Source organism: Amaranthus tricolor, chromosome 5 (genome assembly GCF_026212465.1).
Source record: "Amaranthus tricolor cultivar Red isolate AtriRed21 chromosome 5, ASM2621246v1, whole genome shotgun sequence".
In the NCBI taxonomy this organism is placed as follows: Eukaryota; Viridiplantae; Streptophyta; class Magnoliopsida; order Caryophyllales; family Amaranthaceae; genus Amaranthus; species Amaranthus tricolor.
The window spans coordinates 22,517,447-22,538,812 of NC_080051.1; the positions used below are offsets into that span (position 1 = coordinate 22,517,447).

Here is a 21,366-nt window from a genome sequence, read left to right on the forward strand (position 1 = left end):
AATAATTAACGGTCAATTGTCAAACAACCAATAATTATTTAAGATCAGGAAGTCTTTTCATAATTTTGTTAAACGAAAAAAAAAATGGCCTTGGCCGGTAACACATGCATATAATATTTGTAAAGGGATAGATTGTTGCATTTTTTTTTCTCAAAAGTCCTATTTATGGACTTAATCTACACTATTTTAAAGTGTACCAACTTAAAAATAGCAATATTTTTTCAATGGTTATACTTGTTAAATGGAAACACTTAAAAATTTATGTACCTTTTAAGGTTTGTATACTCTAAAATAGAGTAGACCAAATCTATATAAGATTTATATATATATATATAGAGGTAATGCCTTCAAAGGAGGGTAAAACTCAAAAGTCCCAAGAAACAAACATAGATATTTTCTTTGTTCTATGATATTTATTACATTTTTTTTATATATAAAGTATTTCATAGTACTTATTACATCAGATATTTAATAGGTACGTCCTAAAATTAGGATGTATTCCTGATAACTCTCTTATTTTTCTATTTTATATGTGATCATATTTTTGTAAGGCTTATGTGATCATTTTAAAAGGCTTATGTGATCATTTGTATTTTATCGTGTGAACACTTTTAAAGTTTATGTGTATATTTGAAGTATATGTGATTACTTTTAAAGCTTATGTGATTACTTTAATTAAAGCTTATGTATGTTTTGTGGTGGTGGTAGAATTAAAAATAAAAAATAATCACATAAGTCTTAAAAGTAATCACATAGGCTTTAAAAATAATCAGACAAAGTGATCCTAATTTTTAAGACCCCTACATACAAGAATTCCTCTACTTGTTATATTACTTATTATATATGTCATTAAATAGCTTACAAATTATCATTTTTACTCCAACTTTATTTATAATTTATATTCTATTTACACTTACACTTTTGTTATTATTTAGGGATTATAATAATATTTTGCTAATCATTTTCTTAATACTTGTGACAAGTACAATTGGTCAAGAATTATCTTAATATTCGAAATGTGAGATATACACACACAAAGAAGAAGGAAACAAAAACTCTCATATATTGATCATAAAGAGAAACAAATACATACATATATATATATATATATATATATATATAAGGAGGCCAATCAAGAAAGTTAATGACACTCACTCACTAACTAACTAACTGCACTAAAGGATTAACTTGTTGTGCTTAAACAAATTAGTACTCCTACTTACTATTTGTGGATAGTATTCAAATGCCGACTTAATTATAAGAAAGTCATAGTAAATAACGGTTATTTATAAGGTTGATAAATCACCCTTATGTAGTACTCCATGATTTAATAGGGTAAAAATTTGGTTATCTTTTTTATTTTATTATTATTATTTTTTGTCGTTTTGATTATTTATAAACCATGGTAATTAATTAGAAATTTTTACTTAATTATTAGCCCTACTCCAACCAAGTTGAGGCTAATCTTCAGTAACGCTGGAAACAGGCAATCACAAAATGCTGATATTTTCAGACATCGCCTTTGTTGACGTTGAGAACTGACACCACTTGAGTACCACTTGCTATCTTATGTAAATAATAGTATGGTATTGCTAAATATCGTCACTTTTTTTTTTTTACCACCTATATATTAATAAAATGATAAAAATATCTCTGGACTTAAAATAACAATAACCATAATAATAATAAAAACAATATTTAAAAAAAAAAAAAAATAATAATAATAATAATAATAATGATCATAAAAATAAAAATAACATTTTAAAAAAAATTAAAATTTTTTTTTTAAATAATAATAATAATAATAATAATAATAATAAATATTATTATTTTTATAATAAAAATAACAGTTGGTTATTATTTTTATCATTATTATTATTATTATTATTATTATTATAATTATTATTATTATTATTATTATTATTATTATTATTATTATTATTATTATTATTATTATTGTTGTTGTTGTTGTTATTGTTGTTGTTGTTGTTGTTATTATTTTTTAAAAATATTTTTTTTATTTTTATTATCATTATTATTATTATTATTATTATTATTATTATTATTATAGTCCAGGGGCAATATCTTCAATTTATTAAAATATGGGTGGCGATAAAATAAAAAGGGTAACGATGTTTAAGGATTGTGTAATAGTATTTCACATCATGTTAATTAATTTTAAATTTTAAATATTTTTTATTAAATTTAAAATTATTTTAGAATTTATTAATTAGATTCATAGTAGTCAAAAATAATATTGTATAGAAATGATAAGATTAAAATTTAAATCAAAACAGCGGCTTAGTGCAGAATTCTGAATGATCATATAAAAAATATGTACTACTATGAACTATATTCTTTCGTTTTACGATACTTGCTAAATTTGATTTTTTACGCAATTCAATATGTTATTTTGACTATTAATATATTAAATTAGACACATCTAAAACAATAAAAACTTAATATTATGAAAGTATGCGATTAGTCGATTCAAGCAAGATCTCACTTGACTATATTTTTCCTTACTCATTAGTCGCAATATTTTAATTAAGCTTGAATGATAAATAATGTCCAAAATTATTATGTAGTAAATATTTCAAAACAGTGAAAATACTATTTTTGTCCTATAAGAATTTTCAATTTTCATTATAGAGCAAATTTAATGAGATATAATTAAAAGAAAAAGGGCAAATTCCTGGGACATACGGAGTAACACGTAAACTAATTTTTTTAACATACTCATTAAGAAAAGAAAAGAGTCTTTGAATTAAAAAGCAAAAACAATAAATTGCAAGTCAAAGTAAAAGACTAAAAGGAGTTAACAACCCAAAGAGCTTTGATTGAAAAAAAAAATCAATTTTTCTTGGTTGTTGAGAAAATTATGAATTTTTGTTTTATTTTTTATAAAAACTTGGATGTGAATTTTCTTAAACGCTACTGTATTTTCTATTGCTATTTCAAACACTAATTATCAACGTTTTGTAAACAGTTGTTAATGTTTTGGCTTATATATAAATATTTATATATCATTATAATTAATTTATTGTTTTATGTCCTACTTAAAGTGATCTAATTAAAGTTAAATGCTTTGGGCTTAAACATATCAATAGGTTGTGGGCCTTAAATGTGTAGAGGGTCTAGAGACTCAATTTATGACTGGGTTCTATGATAGACCGAATACCAGTCACAAGTTACTATATATATATAGCAGTTATGGTCTCTAGGTTATACATATTCTTTTTCTTCTGTCATCCCATTATCAGAGAGAATTAAGAGTGATAAGGGTCGTCACTTTAGTGAATACGTGTTAATCTAGAAGATCTAATCGCTTCCGTTTTCAAGATTATCTCCTGTGCTATGAAATCAGGTATATTTCAGTTTTGTCTTTTTAGTTTGTTGTTCTAATTCAACATATTTGATCATGTTTATTAATAATGGTATTCACCATTGTTTTGTCCCATCAGTCAAACATTTAAATGTTATTTAAAACACTATATTGTCGAACACTGATACTCTACTTAACCAAAATAAACACTCAACGTTATTTAAAACGTTTTAACTAAAGTGAACTGCTAAACGCTACTTAATACGTTATATCGAACACACCCTTTTCTATTCTTGCATTTTTTTTTGTTTTTACATAACGATTTTGAAAAAAAAAATATAAATGAGTATTTTTGTGTTAAAAAGATCATCGTATGTTTAATAATGATGATTTTATGTTATTGTCAACAAAATTAAATTTGGGTTTAAGTCCAATTACATCTACAATTAAAAATAGTTAAAGTTGAGAATTTTAAAATGACTTTTTAACCTTATCATTTTTAAATTCTCCATTTATAATTTCATAATTGAAATTTATATTTTAAAATGAAATATTTATTCTCAAATACAAATTAAATAATTTGTAATTATAATAATTAGGAGATTAGTTTAGTGTTTTAGCAAACTATTGTCATATTTGTCTAATTACTTTTTATTTGTTTGATAATTATTAGTATTATTATTGCTAGGTAGTGACTCTATTCTTGCATTTTTACCTTAAAAATAAATAAATTAGCAATTGTAATTTTATGTTGTTTCGTTTTACACATTAAATTATCAATTATATGATTTATTTTGTCATACAAATAAATTTATCTCAAGTAAATACACAACAAACTAAAGTTAGGTATTTTCAAAATTATGGATTAATTTTCTCTTTAAGAATTTCTTAACGGACTCTTATTTTGAAAATAGTAGTAAATGAAAACCTAAATACCCAACATTTGTTGGACTTGCAAAATTATTATAAAAGAAGGGGCCCACAGCAATTTTCTCACGCATATTCACTAATTTTCCAAACATGTGAACAATATGTTCAAGAATTTGAATAAATTCTTTTGTTATTTTGATTTTTAAATGAGTTTACTAAGTGGACCAAGTAAACGTTTTCCTATGCTAGCTGTCAACTTTTTCTTATTAATCTATTCTTTATAATAAATTAATTTAATTATAATAAATAAAGTATGTACCAAAAGTACCAAATTTTTAGATTTGAATTTTGTCAAGTAATACTTTTAAGACTATGAGGTGTATGACAATTTGCTTTTTTTTTTTTTTTTTTTTTTTATTTTGAGTTTTTTACCAAAAGGTTGTTCATTAATTACAAATTTCCAAAATAATGTTATATAAATTTAAATTTCAGAATTAGTATCCATTTAAGATATGTTGTTTTCCACCAAAACAACTTCCAATTACCACTAGAGATTTTCATTTGTGGGTATTCGGAATTTTGGATATCCGGATAGTCGGATATCTGGTTAGTCGGGTACCGGATAAATTGGTCGAGACATTGGCCGCTAAAATAGGTACGGGATAAATTACCTACTTATTCTCTAATAAGCAGCCAACAACAAATACATACTCTGTCCGTTCTTTTTTGTTCTTCCCGTTTACTTTTAGCCCAGTTTTTAAGGCAAATTTTGAGTTATAATATCTCTTAATACGCATAATAAAAAATTATAAAAAATACATAATAAAAAGTATACGCTAAGATGAATTTAACAAGATCACATTGATATATTTTATCTTCTAAATATGTCTCAAAAACATTAATCAAATTTATCTATCTTTAAGATTGAATATTCCACATGGGAAGAACATTAGAGAACGGAAAGAGTATTTTTTACTAAATATTCTATAACAGTTGGTTAATCATCCAAGTTCCAGGTGGTCAAACCGGCCAATAATTAGAGCTAACAGTCGTTTAATCAATAGGGTTTAGATTTAAATTTAATTTTCACCTAATTTTTTTCTTTTTCTGTACCTAACTTGTAATAAAAAATGACCAAACTTTTACTATGTAATTGTATCAGATAAAATTGCAAATTACAGTTTTAAAGTTTAGAACTTTTGCTAATTACATCCTCAATGTTTATTTTTTGTGAATTACAGTCAGCAAAGCATCAAAGTCTATAGCGTTCAGGCCAAATTACAAAATTTTTACCACTTAACCTAAAATTGCGACCACTAAAGTTGTCGTTATCATGGGATTTGGCCTGAACTTTGTAGACTTTGATACTTTGATAGTTGTAATTTACAAAAAATAAACTTTAAGATTGCAATTGACAAACATTTAAACTTTAAAACTGTAACTTGCAAAATTATTCATATATTAAACAGTGTGTTAGTATTGTTTAGACATATGCTTTATAAAATTAAATGAAGTTCAATTTTACAACATAATAGAAAAAACTAATTTCTGGAAAGATAAAGTATAAGTTATTTCCAACAAAAAAAATATATATTTAGTAAAATAATAAAAAAAATTTTGGAAAATATGAAATAAAAAACACAACCTAAAACTCTAATGGTCTGTTTGGTATGTGGTATTAATCTGTGGTAATAGGAATCAAAACTATTGTAATTTTGGTTGAAAAATCTCTTGGCTATCTTAATGGTCATATTTGTCCAACTTCAATCATCTCATTTTCTTCATAAAATTGATTCCAATACATTACCAATGGGAGATGTGCTATTAGGTGGTAATAAAAATTTGTACCAAAAATAACTTTTCTATGATTAAAGTTTTTTTATTACCATGAGAATAATGACACAAAACTTTTGATAAAATTTTTTCACTATAAAATATTTTCATTATCAATATTAGTACTACTAAAACAAACGAACCGTAAATGTGAGTGTCACATAAAAAAGCTTTCACATAGAATTTTTGGTAGTATTTTACAGATAGTTGAAGGGTACATAAGATACGGAAATATAAAACTCTTACATTGTTGTAATTAATTCTCCTAATAGAGAGAATTTAATTTCAATCTCATTCATTTTTTACTCCTTATTTTAAATTATGTTATGAGAGTTTTTATAAAAAATTAAAATGAGTGGGATAAAAGACTTTATTTTATGGAAAATGGAATTATGAATTATTAAAATGTGATAGATTGTTTGATTGGGTTTAAAATAGTAGCTAATTGTTGTTTTTTAATTGTAATTTAGAGTTGTACAAATTGTTTTTAGATAGAAACTCAGAATTAGTTTATAAAACTTGTACTTTACAGCTTGTTTTCAGTTTAGTTAAATTTAATATGTGGAGCATTTATTTTTATATTTTTATTATTTCTTTTAGTTCAATTCAGTTAATTTCATTTCAACTATATTTTAAATTAACTTGATTAAGAAATAGACTTGATATGGTATTTATTAAATTAGAGTTTATTTATAATGAACTAAAATTATTTAATGAAAGTATATGTTTTATCTCAGATGAAGAGTCTTAAAGTTGAGTATTTTAAAAAATTTCATAATCTTTCAATATTAATTATCTTTCTACGAGATTAGTCATATCTTGTTTTAATGTCGACAAGTATTATATTGTTCGGGCGAGACCTGAGATTCATTCTCATTGATCCCACTACATGAAAACGACGATAAAATTGACTGATCGTCATGTACTGCTTTTAAAAATAAAAAAAATGTTTTTTATTATGATATAAATACAAAATAAAAAAAAAATAGAGGTGACATGTTGATCATGTTGATAGTTAAAAAAACCTAATTTTTAAAAAATAAAGCAAAAGTAAAACCTATAAAAGCGAAATTCAGAAAAATTGTACTTAATTTATTTTTTTAAAAAATAAATCCCATCTTTAAAAACACACAAAATATATGAAGGGTATATTTGAAAAAGCACAAGGGACACACAAAATATAATAAAATATCTAATTTACATCAATGGTGTACAACTTTTCTTCTTTAAACAATCAATCAAATTGTAGTTGTAGCTTCTCACCGACGTCCTTATCTTGATTGAATAATGGAGTTGCATAGTCACCATTATTCTTAGATCCCACGCAATAAACACGTGAAAAATATCTACGACAAAACAACTTGAGGTGCATTTCACTTATTTTTCATTCTAATCCATTTTAATTAATTTACTTTATTTTTATTTTTATTTTTAGACATAATTATTTTTTTTTTACTTTTAAACATCTTATTACTTTAACTTATTATACTAAATTTTTTAGCATTTATATCAAAGCAAATGAGACAAAATGATTAAAATTGAGTACTCACCTATTCTGATTGATTTACATCAAAGAGAAAGGAATACTTTTTCCGTTTTATATTAGTTGCAACATTAGAAACTATAAGACTATTCATTTATTACTCTTAATTTATAATTAATTTTAAAATATTGTCAAAGGAGATCTTGTTTGATTTGAGTTATTATAAAAATTATTAATATTAAATTTTTATAATTTTTTATTATACAAATTAGAAATATTAAAGATTAAATTAGTGTATTGAATTGAGTAAAAAAAAAATATTGTAAGTGTTTTGAAACGAAGAAAGTATATTTCTAAAAAAAAAAGTAAATATTACTAATAAATAAAGAGAAAAAATAAATTGTGTTAAAATTTTAAAAGATAATTAAAATATATAAATAAAATAAAATTAAAATAAAAAATCAATATCTAAAAATAAAAATAATACAAAATAAAATTAGAACCACCATTCAAAAAGTTAAAACCACGAGTGGTGTACTTGAGTTGTGAAGTTGTGGTCTTTGGAGGAATATATTGAAATCCAAATCTTCCTACTTATTCCTTAATAACGTAATTAATTGATTAATTAAAACCTTAAAATTCTCTCTCATAAAGACTATATATTTTGCTTTTCCTCATTTTTCCCATTTCTTACTTGTATATTTCTGGTTCAACTAACAGTTGTAGAGCGAAAGAGAAAAAAGAATGGAAGGTGAGATGACGTATCCAGAAAAGATGAGGTCTAATTTTATACAAACATGTTCCAGATTTAGCCATTTCTTGAAGGAGAACAGGACTCTTGGACACCTTCATGCTTTTAAAGGTTTTTTTTTTTTTTTTTCTTTTTTTTTTGCTTCATCTCAGCTTTATAGTACTCCATATGGATTATTTGTATCTCTAATTATGGCGAATCGAAAATACTAATATGAGAAAGTTCAAACGAACACATCTGTATCAACATATATATTTTATATTACATTATTTAATATTAATAAATTTTTCTTTATGTATTACATAATTAACTGTCATTTTTCTTTATTATATATTACTAATTTAATATTAATAAATTTTTAAATTAAATAATTCGGATACTAGTCTAAGCGTCTTAACTCTTTATTATTATGATTTTTTCCTAAATTGAGAAGGGTTATGATCGCAAATGTTTCTATATTGGAGTAGAAAATAGAGATGGGTGTAAAGAATCGAATCTTATTTTATTAACGGAAAGTATCCTATTTTCTGGAAAAGATTTAGGTGCCAAAGATGTATATGGAGCAAAAAATCCTGTAACCAATTTGGAGCTCTTTCCTATGGCCGACTCAAGGTAATTCAAAATTTTCAATTTCATGGCTTTAAAAAAATATATAATCCAATAATATTTATATTTATTTTGCTTAATTATTTAGTTGTTGAATGAAATGATTTATGTTAGTAGTATTTGTTAAGATTATAATATATATCTACTCCTATTGATTAAGTTTTTTACTTCTCCATGATTGGGAATCGGTTAATTACTAAAAAGAAAAATAAAATTTATAAAATCAAAAAGCAATATTTGATGCTTCTAACAAATAATATATGATGCGAATAAATGAGATTGACGACTTGACGAGTGCATTTCCTCCCGAGTATTTTTTTTTTCAACCATTTGCATATATTTTCTAAAATTCTTATTTTTGATTAACCTCATATAATTAGAAATAAGCATACTATTAGACCAAAATGTGCGATAATTATGAGTTGTACTAGACTTTTAGCGATTTAATTTTTCTTTTACTCATATTAATTTTTAACAGTTATTTTAATGTGCATTTCTTATTCAGATTAACTATATTTTTGGTGTATTTTCTTTCTTGATTTATAGACTTAATATAATTGTAGCATTTAGTGCATCAATAATTGAGTTAGACTGTATGGAGCACTTTTAAATTAAAGGCATCAACTAGTAGTTTACAACAATTTTGTTTTTTTTATTTATTTGTATTAAGGACTAAACATCGCAAAAAGATATAAAATAAACAAAGTTTTATAAAAAAAAATTATATTTTTACTCCGATCGAAATCTCAAATCATGCCGTAAATATTTTCTGTTGTACAGAGAATTGCCACTAGCAAAGGAAGAGGCTAAAAACACTTCTAAAACACCAAGCATGACCATATTCTATGGAGGAAAAGTGTTAGTTTTCGATGAACTGCCTGAAGACAATGCTCGTGAAATTGTGGCCCTTGCTACTCGCGGAACCATAAATGCTAAAGACGACGCACAAACTCAAACTCAAACTCAAACTTCACGCAGTATCAACACTACAACTACTCAGCTCGCACAAGGAACATCCAGCTTGTCTGATTTACCGCTAGCAAGGCGAGTCTCCCTTCACCGATTTATGGAGAAGAGAAAACATAGAATCGCAAGCAATGCACCATACAATCTGGAGAGTTCAATGGTAAAAGTGTCTGATTTAAATCCTCAAAAATTCAACACGATAAAAAAATCGTACACGCTACAATTATTAGAGTTAAAGTTGTAGATTTTTGTTGAAACCTACGACATTAATTAAGGGAAATTCTTGAGAGTGAGATCCTCTATATGTATAATTTTTTTTGATGATTTGCTTGTTGGGTAATTCTCAACCACTTTATATTATTAGATTAGCAAGGTATTACCTATATCAATTGGTTATTATATACTATTTTTTCGTATTTTTATTGAAAATGTTTTTTTTTTCTTTTCTTGAAAATATGAGTTTTTTAATTTCAGCTCATATTGACAGTTAGTAAATCTGGTTAATGGGGCAAGTCAATTTGATGGTTTAAAGGTTGAGCTGTATCTATTAACTCGTGAATAAGGCGTTCCATTAATAATGGGTCAAATTACAAGATCAATCAAGATGTATTAACCGTCTAAGACATACTACTAATCTTACACATCTAATGGTTGAAGGTACCTCCTCCCATCTCTGTAAAAGGTTTACAATTTTCACTATATACGACTTAGATTAAATTCTCTTCCCTCCTTATACGTGGAAAATTCATATTAAAAGTTTTACATAAAAAATACAGCAAAACTAATATAACACACAAAACGAATTGGTTGGAGATTTAATGTTTATTCCAAATAAATTTTGAAGTCATTTCATAAACTTTTCTGTTATAATATTTACCTCCACTATACTTTGGGTTATAAAAATGAAATTTTATACTGAAAATAAAAATAAAAAACTCAATGATTCCGAGCACTGAATAAAGTTGTAGATAGGTGAATAATTGATAAACTTGGATATAAAAATATTTTATTTAAGAGTTTGAACTTTGGTAAGTTTAAGAACAATTTCAAAGAAAAAGTAACAAAAAAATATATGCACATGTCTCTGATTTTTAATAAATAAAGGAGATATCAATTCATCACTTTGTTTCATCCAATCAACACTTAGATTGACGCAAACACCAAATTACTTAGAAAATGTGTGTTTTCAATGTAATGTTCTACAATAAACGACTATCCAAAGACACATCCATGAATAGCATCCATTCACGAACATTAATCAGAAAACACAAAAGTAAGATGAATTATCAAATAACTCGTATTTTAATCAAGTTGGATCAATTATGTCATAAATCTAATCAAAACCTTGGCAACTACCAATAAAAATGACATGCTGATGATCAATTAGAACTAAACTCAAAAGATGGAATTAATAATAATAATAATAATAACTATAATAATAATAATAATAATAATAATAATGGTCATAGAGGACAGTTTTCCTACTTATCAGTATAGTTGTACGTTTTGTTTTTTAGAAGACTTCTCATTTATTTTCATTTTTGTAAAGCTATTCATTATTTAGCATATTTCTCACGTCTTAATCTTCTTGCTACATATTAATCTTAGGGAAATTTCACGTGGTAATTCCGAGGTATTGGATTTTTCACGTGGTAACCAAAGTTTTTTAAAACTTCATGCGGTAACCTTGAGATTTACCCAAATCATCCTCCGTAACCTTTTTACACAAAAAAACATTAGAAAACGTTAGTTTACTAAACTTAAAGCATCATGTACACCTATTTAATCCTTTTAATCCATTACAGTAGAAATTTAAATTTCCCCCAAAACATAAACTCTAATCCCCCATCTTCCCCTGGATCACATTTTTTTCTCGAATCACATTTTTTTCCCCGAAATTCAGACCCTAGTTTTTTTCATTTCTCCTTCTACTATTAAATTAGGATTCCTTCTTTAAACCATCGTGCTTAAAATGATTTTTTTTTTCGAATTTCTTCTTCAAATTTACTTGTAAGCAACAATGAAATGGTTTGAATTACAGCAATGAATAATTGAAATACTTGTAAATTGAAGTTACTCGGCTTTATTGACCTAGAATAAGTGACACAAAATTGGGGCAGAAAATGTCGATCTTCATCCACCACTTGTCGAGAGCTTGATTTTGTGATCTTTGGTGATAGATATATCATTGAATTTGTATTTCAAATTTGGGGATTTAGGGTTAGGATTTAAGGGATTAGGATGAAATGGGGAAAATGTAATGTTGAGAGAGTTAAATAGGGGAAATAAGGTGAATTCAAATTCTTCAATTACAGGATTCTTTAATTTTAGTAAACTAACGATTTTTCTAATGTTTTTTGTGTAAAAAGGTCACAGAAAATGAATTAGGTCAATGTCAGGGTTACCGCGTGAATTTTTAAAAAACTTTAGTTATTATTACATGGAGAATCCAATACCTCAGGATTACCATGTGGAATTTTCGTAATTTTTTGAATGCATACATATTGATTTTCTTATTCTACTATTATTTGAATAAAAATTAATAATTATAAAGATGTAGGAAAATTAATAAATTTCATAATATGATATTGAATAAAAATAAATATAATCACTTCTTATTATTTGTCATCTTTTTTAATTTGTCATCATTTTTTTCATAAATATTCCAATTTTGCCTCTCCCTCTAAAAAGGATCTAATTTTTTTCTCAATTCATCAAAATCAATTCTTATTAAACGTACGTAACCCATGAATTCATCGAATTCAATGCTTATTCTAAACACAATTCTAACGTTTTTATTTGTTGATTAATTTTCGATTAATTTCGTAAATACACAATTGAAAATGAAAAACGACGATGTATTAGAGTTCGAACAATGTGTTTCAAACTCCAATATTACCAAGATCGAGTGTATGAGGTTTTGTGACAAACAAATTACGCTATCAATAATATCGATGTTTGTAGGAGAAAATAAAACAATAAAACGACACAAAAATTTAACGAGGTTCACCCAACTAAGGCTACGTCCTCCGGTGTGTAGTATCTCTTATATTATCAAAAGGAGTTCAAAGAACTCTCAAATATGGAGAATTACAATAGAGAAGAGATATAGGCTAGTGTTTGGCTTGGGGTGTATTTTGTGGATAATTACAATGTGATTGAGAGCTCTCTATTTATAGGAGAGATCACACTAAGTTACATTAAGTACATTAAAGCTTTGATTAAATGATAATGAAACATCCCTAAGTACATGAAGAGTCATAAAACAACATTCTAGAGTATCAGAGACTTCGCTCGACCAAAACAGGGGTTCGCTCGGTCGAGCGACTTCGTCGAGCGGACTTCAAGAAGCTTCTGGTTGCATTCTGTCTGCTCGCTCGACCAAACCTGGAGCTCGCTCGGTCGAGCGAGCTGGTCGAGCGGCTCTTCAGAGGCTTCTGACAGTATTGCTCGACTTGTGTAGTAGAGCATCTTGAATCAACCTTTCCACTTCTTCATTAAGTCCCATAACTCTCACACTTCATTACCTTGTTAATCCATACTTAATCACCATCATAAATCAATCATCAAAACTTAACTTAATACATCCACATTAACACATTCATGAGATTCCATCCCAAAGGTCACACATGAATGCACCTCATCAAATGTGCACTCAAGTCACACCAATCACAACAGAAAATAAAAAAATAAAAGGTCAAGTCATACAAAATATGCGATTGGACCTAAGGATAATAGCACATCTTATGAGACTCGGACCTTTCTTATTTTTATCTTTTATTTTTCTGTGACATATTAATTATGCATATTATTAATGTAATTAATTATTTTAGGTACAATGAGATCAAATACGAGGAGTCTGTAAAGAAATTTGTAGATGCAGAAGTATTGACATAGCAATATGCAACACACCATGCATCCCATTTATAGAGTGCCTTGTTATCGTGAGCCGATGACACCCGAGAAGATACAAGAGGCAAAAAACAATATAGATCTGTTAATTATGTGTAATATCCGTTTTTCTTTTTTTTTAAAAAAAATAAATAAATAATAATAATAATAATAATAATAATAAATATAAAAAAATTTCAGAAAAGGCAATTACTCACTATAAATTAAGCTAATTCATTCAAATATTATTACTTACACTCTCTTTTTCTTTTACAAACTACTTCCTCTATCATTCAATTGCTTAAATTCAATCAAAAAAAGGCAAGATTTTGATATTAAAGGTATGTATTTCATCAATTTGTTAGGGGTTTTTATATTCAAAACCTAAAATTTATGCTGCTAATTGAAAAACACTCGTCTTTTATTTGAAGAATAAAAAATAAAATAAAATAAAAATAACAAAAATTTTAACCTTAGTTTTTCGGCGATACGCCGGCCACGGGAATACCACCGACGTCGGCTGGCAGCCTTCTTCCTTCTCCCTTTCTCCTTTCTCTTTCTTTTCGTAGGTTGGGTTCTGTATAACCCAAGTTTTAACTTTTCCTTTTACTTTTCTTTTTCTTATTTTTTTTCTTTTCTTTTTAAATCCTTTTAATCATGTTATTGTTTTAACCTTTCTCATTTTCTTTATATACTACTCTTAAAATTTCTAATTACATTTTTTTTAAATTGCCATTTTAAATAAATTATATATAAAAATGAGAGTATTTTTAATTTATTTATTTCGATTGGGTTGATTGGGGTATTAATTTGAGATATATTATTTTATCGTGTAGACAACGGATTCATAGACGAAGATTATTTAGAGCGTACGTTTATCTAGGTTCGCATGACAAGATACTTCTCAATGTCAATCTAATTAGGGTTATCCTGTTAGTATTATGTGTTAAGTGATAATTGATGTGTTAAGATGAAAAACGTGATTTTGTATGATATTACACTTTTTTTTATTTTATTATCAAAATGATATTTACTACTAATATTTTGTTACATATTTAATGTATATATATTATTTTGATGAAAGTTATATTATTATTTTAATAATGTTTTTAAATGTAATTGAATTTAAAAGAGAAATATTTATGATATTAATTGTTGTTGTCATCAATTGATGTTAAAATGGTGATTTGGCTAATGAGATTTCAATTGGATATTCTTGAGATATATTTTTATTGGAAAAATTTATGATTCTAAAATGAAATAAATAATGTATGTTTAATTATATGTTTATGCGCTCGCGACTAATTATTAAAATATATTAAATCACGTAAAGTATAACATGAGGGAAATGAAGCTCTTATATTTGTTGTGATCCAAGTATAAAAGTGATGAACAAGTTGCCCTGTTTGGTTAGTATAGCTGTCGACAGGTATTATCATTTATGCTACTTGAATATGATGTTTGGTCTTTCTTCTATTTATTGTGATCCAAGTAGAAGGGGTGTGCACACTAGGGTTACCTGAGATTATTCTGCTGGCCTTGAATTATTTGGGTTGACGACCTATTAATGAAGTAGGTATTGGGGTAAAGCCTAGGCCTGCTGGCATTTTCGTTCATATATGTGTTGTTTATTATTAACTATCAAACTAATTAATTGGTTATTTGAATTTATATTATTTATACAAATTGATGTTTAACTAACTAACTAACTATATATATATATATATATATATATATATATATATATATATATATATATATATATATATATATATATATATATATATATATATATATATATATATATTATAAAATTATTTACAATTTGACATTTCTTAAATTATATTTTCAAACTTAATTGTTTTACGGGATGGAGTTGGAATTACTCAATTTCTTGCATTCTTATGTTGCAGGTTATTGATCACGTGGGAATCGTGAAGTGAGGATCACCTAGAAATATAGCTTTTATTAGAGTCAGTTTAAAGTTTACCTTAAGTTGTTTAAATTTTATATGGACATATATTGCGTTTCAGTATTTCCTTATGTCGTAAGACTCTTTGTTGGATTAAAGTTATTAAGTTATTTCTTAGTCGTTAAGCCTTACATTTATTTTCTTAAAAATAGATGTGGCGGTAACACTCTCATGAGTAGGCTTTGGCTCATGTTTTTCATTAAAAGTGCTTTTAAAAGTCCGACCTATTACGAGGATGTTACATTATGTTTCTACTAGAAAATCAAATTCTATTTTAGTGAAATGATATTGATTGATATTGAATTGGGTTAAATATAATTCATTCAATGTGAGTTTGTTTTAATATAGTTTAGTTTAGAAAAATAATGTTAATTGATATTGTATTAATTACATATGCATTTTCAAAACAGTTTCAAAATTTCACTAATTAGGGTTTACGTAGAGTACTCTACTTTGCAAGTATAAGAGTGTCATCATATTGATGAGTAGGTTCAAAGGAACCATTGAATCTAAATACAGTCTCACTATTTATGTACTTTCTACTGAAAATCAAATTGTAGTTTTGAAATAATATTGATTGATATAAATTACGTTAAATTTTATTTATTCAATACGAGTCTATTTTAATTTAGTTTAGTTTGGTTAAGAAATATTAATTAATATAAATCTTCAAATCGGTCTTTCAATTTAATTTTCATTTTCAATCAAATTATATATTGTTTGCTAATGACAACAATATATAATATTAATAACAATTATAACAATAGATCTTAAACAAAACCAATAAATCTTAAAACAAAGTATTGGGAATTCATTATTCACAATAAATATTAATAATGACGATGTAATTAAAAAAACTGGTTGACAATTTAATTCAAACATAAAGAATAATTTACTTCAAATGTTTTATTTGATTTTATTAAATATCTTTAATATAAATTAAAAATTATAAAAAGTTGATATTAATAAAAATTATTTAAAATATAATACAAACTAAAAGTGATTAACAAATCACTAAATAGTGTCCAAAAAACAAATAAGACCACTTATCATTACATTTCAGTTGGAGTAGGGGTGTTTATGCTCAATAACCTGATATTCACCCGATCATACAACCGAATTCAATTTGACTTGACTTTAAAATAGATCTATAAATATGTAAGAAATATAATATAAACATCAAATTCGATTTTAAACCGTTTAAAAATATCTTATTAACAAGAGAAAATTATTTAAAACTACCTTTTCTATACACTACTTTGCAAAAAAACTACCTTTTATAAATTTTTTTGCAAAAAACTACCTTTTATAATACTTTTTTTTGCGAAAGACTACCACTTAACGTTTTTTAAGGGTTTGACCGTTTATTGAAACGGTTGACCATCACGTGACTTGCACGTGATGTTCTAAGCTTGTTAAACCATCTTCATTGCTGCCATTTCATTCCAAAACACAAAGAACAGTGCGAATTTCACCTTCTCTGCTCTTCAATTCTTCTATCTAAGTTCTTCTATTCCCTTCTCATTTCCTTGCTCCATTTTCCTCTTGAAGATTTCATCATTTAAAGGTATGTCTTCTTCATTAATGGTTATATATTTCAGTTTTTTTTTTTCGATAAAATTGAAATCCTTCTTCAAATTTGCGTTTTGGTCACTGCGTTTTTTAATGTTGAATTTCGTGTAAATTATTGTTTAATTTGTAAATTGATTGTTGTTGTCTATGAATAATTGATTAGGGTTCTTTAAATTAGATAAATCCATAACATGAAGAAATTGAAAATCTGGAAAAAACCAACTACTTCGAAAAAGATGGATTCTGAGTTGGCAAATGATTTGGGTAATGTTAGGGTAGCTGAGTTGGAGGTCGATACATCTGATGTGGCACATAAGTTAGTGTATCAGTTGGAAACACCAAATGTAGATGCTGTTGTTGGGGAAATGGGACCACCAAACACATATACGGGTTATAAAGAATGTGTAAGTGCTAACCCTAGATCTGAAACAACTACCTTAGCTTCTCTTTCTGCCCTAAACCTTACACCAAATGAGATAGCCCAAATAGAGAACCAAATTTCTGATATTGAGGTTGAGGATAACAGTGATGATGATTACAATGGTAGTGATGAGGATGAATATGCGAATGATTCTGATTTGTTTGCAGAAAATGTAGTATATGGTTTCGATGATGTTTTTATTGGTGAGGATGAAATTAGGTTGATAGTAGATAAGGAAATTGATGAAGAAAACAACAGAGACATATACGTTAATGATGATGAACTGGAGTCCGATGATGATTTGGGTGCTTTGAATGTGAATGAGGAAGGTATAGTAAGCTGTGCCACATTTAATCCCGAGGTTGATTTTAAGGGTAAGATCAATTTGTCGTTAGGTCTTAAGTTTCCTTCGATATATGTGTTTAGAAAAGCATTAAGGTACCATGCTGTTGAATGTGGTTACAATTATTATTACTTGCATAATGGTAGTAGTAGGATAACCGTGTATTGCTACAATAGATGTGATTGTCTGAAATCGAAAGCTAGAATTGTAAATTGTGTTTGTGGGAAGGATAAGAGGTGTTATTTTAAGGTTCATGCTAAGAAGTTGAAAGATGAGGAGACATTTCAAATAAGGAGTTATATTCCCGAGCACACTTGTGGTCACCAACACATTAATAACAAAGTCACTGCGTTGTATTTAGCTGAGAAATACATAGAGGATTGGAGGGAAAATCCAAATTGGGATTTAAGGGCATTTATGAAACGGGTTAATAGAGAGATAGGTTGTGAAGTGAAGTATTGTAAGTGTTACATGGCTAAAAGAATTGCTAAGAAAATGATCGTTGGTGATGCTAGTGAAGAGTACAGTAGGGTGTGGGATTATGCTGAAGCGATAAGGAGGTTTAACCCAGGAAGCACTGCAATCGTGAAATGCATTGGAATAGAAACACCTCCACCCTTGTTTCAAAGGATGTATATATGTTTGCCAGCATGTAAAGAGGGTTTTGTTGCTGGATGTAGGCCTATTATAGGTGTGGATGGGGCACATTTGAAGGGAGAATTCCCTGGGGTTTTACTTACTGCTGTAGGTAAGGATGGGAACAATAACATCTTCCCTGTTGCATGGGCTGTGGTAGAAACCGAAAATGTAGAAACCTGGACTTGGTTTCTAAATCTCCTCGTAGAATACCTGAAGTCGGTTAGTCCATCGAGTAGTTGTGCACGAGCTGGATGTGAAGATTTTACCTTCATGAGCGATAGGCAAAAGGTATGAACGTTATGTTAACACAAGCCTTGTTTCATATGTGACTAATGTAATAAACCTAATACTAATGTTGTACCTTCATGGGCATTGCAGGGTTTGATTGAAGCTTTGAATTCAGTAGTTCCTGAAGCTGAAATTAGGTTTTGTTGTAGGCATATTTGGGCTAATTTCAAGGTCAAGTTTCCCGGAGAGTTGTACAAACAACACTTTTGGAGAGCAGCAAGATCTTACAACAAGGTACGGAATCATGTGTAGAATACCATATTTGACTGTTATGTTGTACTAATTTGTGTAAAATCTTCGTGCACAGTTTCATTTTGATAAGGAAATGATTGCAATAAAGAATATTTCTGTTGAGGCACATGCATATTTATCTGCTATTCCCGCAAAACATTGGTCTAGGCATGCCTTTTGTAGTAGGAGTAAATCTGGCATGTTGTTGAATAATATTTGTGAGTCATTCAACAACGTCTTATTAGAAGCTAGAGGGAAGCCAATTATTTCTCTTATGGAGTGGATTAGGAGATATGTGATGCAAAGGAGTGCAGCCAAACGAGAAGGGTTGGGTAAATTTAAAGGTGTGTTGATGCCAGCTGTCACCAAAATGATTGAAAAAAATTCAAAAGAAATATATGGTTTGAGGGTAATCCCAGTAGATGTGTCTGAGTTTGAGGTGGATGATGATGAAAAAAGTTACGTTGTAAACTTGACCAACAAGACATGCCTTTGTGGAAGTTGGAATCTTATTGGGATCCCTTGCAAACATGCCATGGCTTGTATTCTTATTAGAAAATTAGATGCTAGTGAATTTGTCAATGAGGCGTATCTTGTAGAAACGTAAGCCAAGACGTATGGTCCTAAGTTTTATGGAATGCCTGGACGCGAAATGTGGCCGACAACTACATTAGCCCAACCTCTTCCTCCACCGTTTCGAAAGATGCCTGGAAGGCCTAAATTAAGGAAAAGGAAAAAGGAAACTGATGAAGTTAAAGGAGGTAAGAAGCCTGCAACTGCTGTTCGAGAATATAAGCAACGGAGATGTGGTAATTGTGGTGAGTTAGGTCACTACAAAAACAGATGCAAGAATCCAACCAAACCACAGTCAACAAAGATGAGGTCAAAAGGTGGACGGCCTAAAACGGGAGCATCTTGTACTCAATTGTCCACACCAAGTGACATGCATGTCTCCAGTAGTGATCAACTTATGACAAGTGCAACAAATGCAAGTACTACATATGTAATGGATGAACAAAGTCAAGTATAGAGTTCCAAAAGTATGTGTTGAATGTAATTTGTCTACTTAATGTAAGAAACGTATTAGTGTATCAAATGAACTCAAGAATGTACTATCGTGAATTAGATTTTTGAGTAATGATCCTTTGTATTTCTTAGTTTCTGAGTTGAATGGGTTTTGTTGTTTCCTTTTTTCCCTTTGTAATTAACTGCTGAATATTGGTAGTCTTTTCCCTTTGTTCAATATTGTATGAATTAATGTTCAATGGATGCATGTTCAATATGTATGAATATTGTATGAATTAACTGCTGAACTCAAGATGTATGAATATTGAACAAAATGGATGCATGTTCAAGTATCAGTGTTCATACATTCAAGACTGAACTGATTTCATACATCAGTGTTCAAGTAATGACAATGAATCAAGAATCAATGCAGCAAGTTGCATTGTCTTGAACAACATACCAGCAAACATACCACCAAAACAAGATGAACAAATTCCAAGCAACACATCCAACAAGTGTTTTAGTGTTTTAGTGCAGCAATTCAAGTGTTTAAGTGCAGCAAATCAATTCAATGTTCAATGTTTTAGTGCATCAATATTGTGCATGAATAATGTGCATCAATAATGTGCATCAATTGCTGTATGTGCATCAATATTGTGCATGAATTGCTGTATGTGCATCAACAATGTGCAACAATTGCTATGTGCATCAAAACCTGCAAATCCAAACAAAAACAAAATACCAGCTAACATACCAGCTCATATAATGCATCAATTGCTGTGTGCATCAGTATTCAAGATACCAGCTAACATACCACCAAACCAAAGCAAATGATCATCAATCTTGAACACAATACCAGCAAACATACCACCAAAACAAGAGCCACAAATTCATGAACAACACAACCATCATGATACACAGCAGACAAACCATGAACAGCTAACATACCAGCTCATACACACCAAACAAATCAGACACAGTACCTGCAAAGAAAAGTAGTGGAAAAGATAAATCCTTGATTCATTGATTCAACATTCTCATGTTACAAATAAAATTCCTAGAACATTGTTACAATTGTTGTGATTAAGGTCCTAAAATTCAAATACTAATCTTGATAAGTACAACAAACACTAACAAAAAACAAACGAAAAACCCTAACGCAAAGCTTGC

At 27.9% G+C, this 21,366-nt stretch overlaps 2 protein-coding genes across 3 annotated transcripts; both read left to right on the forward strand.

Annotated features, from left to right (window-relative positions):
- The first annotated feature begins 8,031 nt into the window (after nt 1-8,031).
- Nucleotides 8,032-10,263, forward strand: LOC130813778 (protein TIFY 10A-like). 2 transcript variants are annotated; one of them, XM_057679648.1, is made up of 4 exons: nt 8,032-8,120; nt 8,232-8,373; nt 8,799-8,874; nt 9,649-10,263. In XM_057679648.1, the coding sequence occupies exons 2-4, from the start codon at nt 8,256-8,258 to the stop codon at nt 10,076-10,078; spliced, it is 624 nt and encodes a 207-aa protein (XP_057535631.1). In that variant the 5' UTR covers nt 8,032-8,120; nt 8,232-8,255; the 3' UTR covers nt 10,079-10,263. The 2 variants fall into 2 exon arrangements, with proteins under 2 accessions (XP_057535631.1, XP_057535632.1); XM_057679649.1 differs by lacking the exon at nt 8,032-8,120 and having other exon boundaries at nt 8,162-8,373; nt 8,805-8,874.
- Nucleotides 10,264-17,505: 7,242 nt separating this feature from the next.
- LOC130813573 (uncharacterized) lies at nt 17,506-19,798 on the forward strand. Its single transcript, XM_057679409.1, has 5 exons — nt 17,506-17,812; nt 17,858-18,269; nt 18,327-18,960; nt 19,051-19,194; nt 19,268-19,798. Exons 1-5 carry the CDS (start codon nt 17,506-17,508, stop codon nt 19,796-19,798), a joined length of 2,028 nt encoding a protein of 675 aa, XP_057535392.1.
- The last annotated feature ends 1,568 nt before the right edge of the window (nt 19,799-21,366 follow it).

What these genes read in the sequence shown, in the direction of transcription:
- LOC130813573 (XM_057679409.1), top strand. Translation starts at nt 17,506, where the DNA reads ATGGATTCTGAGTTGGCAAATGATTTGGGTAATGTTAGGGTAGCTGAG. An exon ending in GTTTGTGGGAAGGATAAGAG is followed by an intron (nt 18,270 to 18,326) that starts GTGTTATTTTAA and finishes ATTTCAAATAAG; the next exon opens with GAGTTATATTCCCGAGCACA. An exon ending in CAGCAAGATCTTACAACAAG is followed by an intron (nt 19,195 to 19,267) that starts GTACGGAATCAT and finishes CTTCGTGCACAG; the next exon opens with TTTCATTTTGATAAGGAAAT.
- LOC130813778 (XM_057679648.1), top strand. Translation starts at nt 8,256, where the DNA reads ATGGAAGGTGAGATGACGTATCCAGAAAAGATGAGGTCTAATTTTATA. An exon ending in ACACCTTCATGCTTTTAAAG is followed by an intron (nt 8,374 to 8,798) that starts GTTTTTTTTTTT and finishes TTTCTGGAAAAG; the next exon opens with ATTTAGGTGCCAAAGATGTA. An exon ending in TTTCCTATGGCCGACTCAAG is followed by an intron (nt 8,875 to 9,648) that starts GTAATTCAAAAT and finishes TCTGTTGTACAG; the next exon opens with AGAATTGCCACTAGCAAAGG.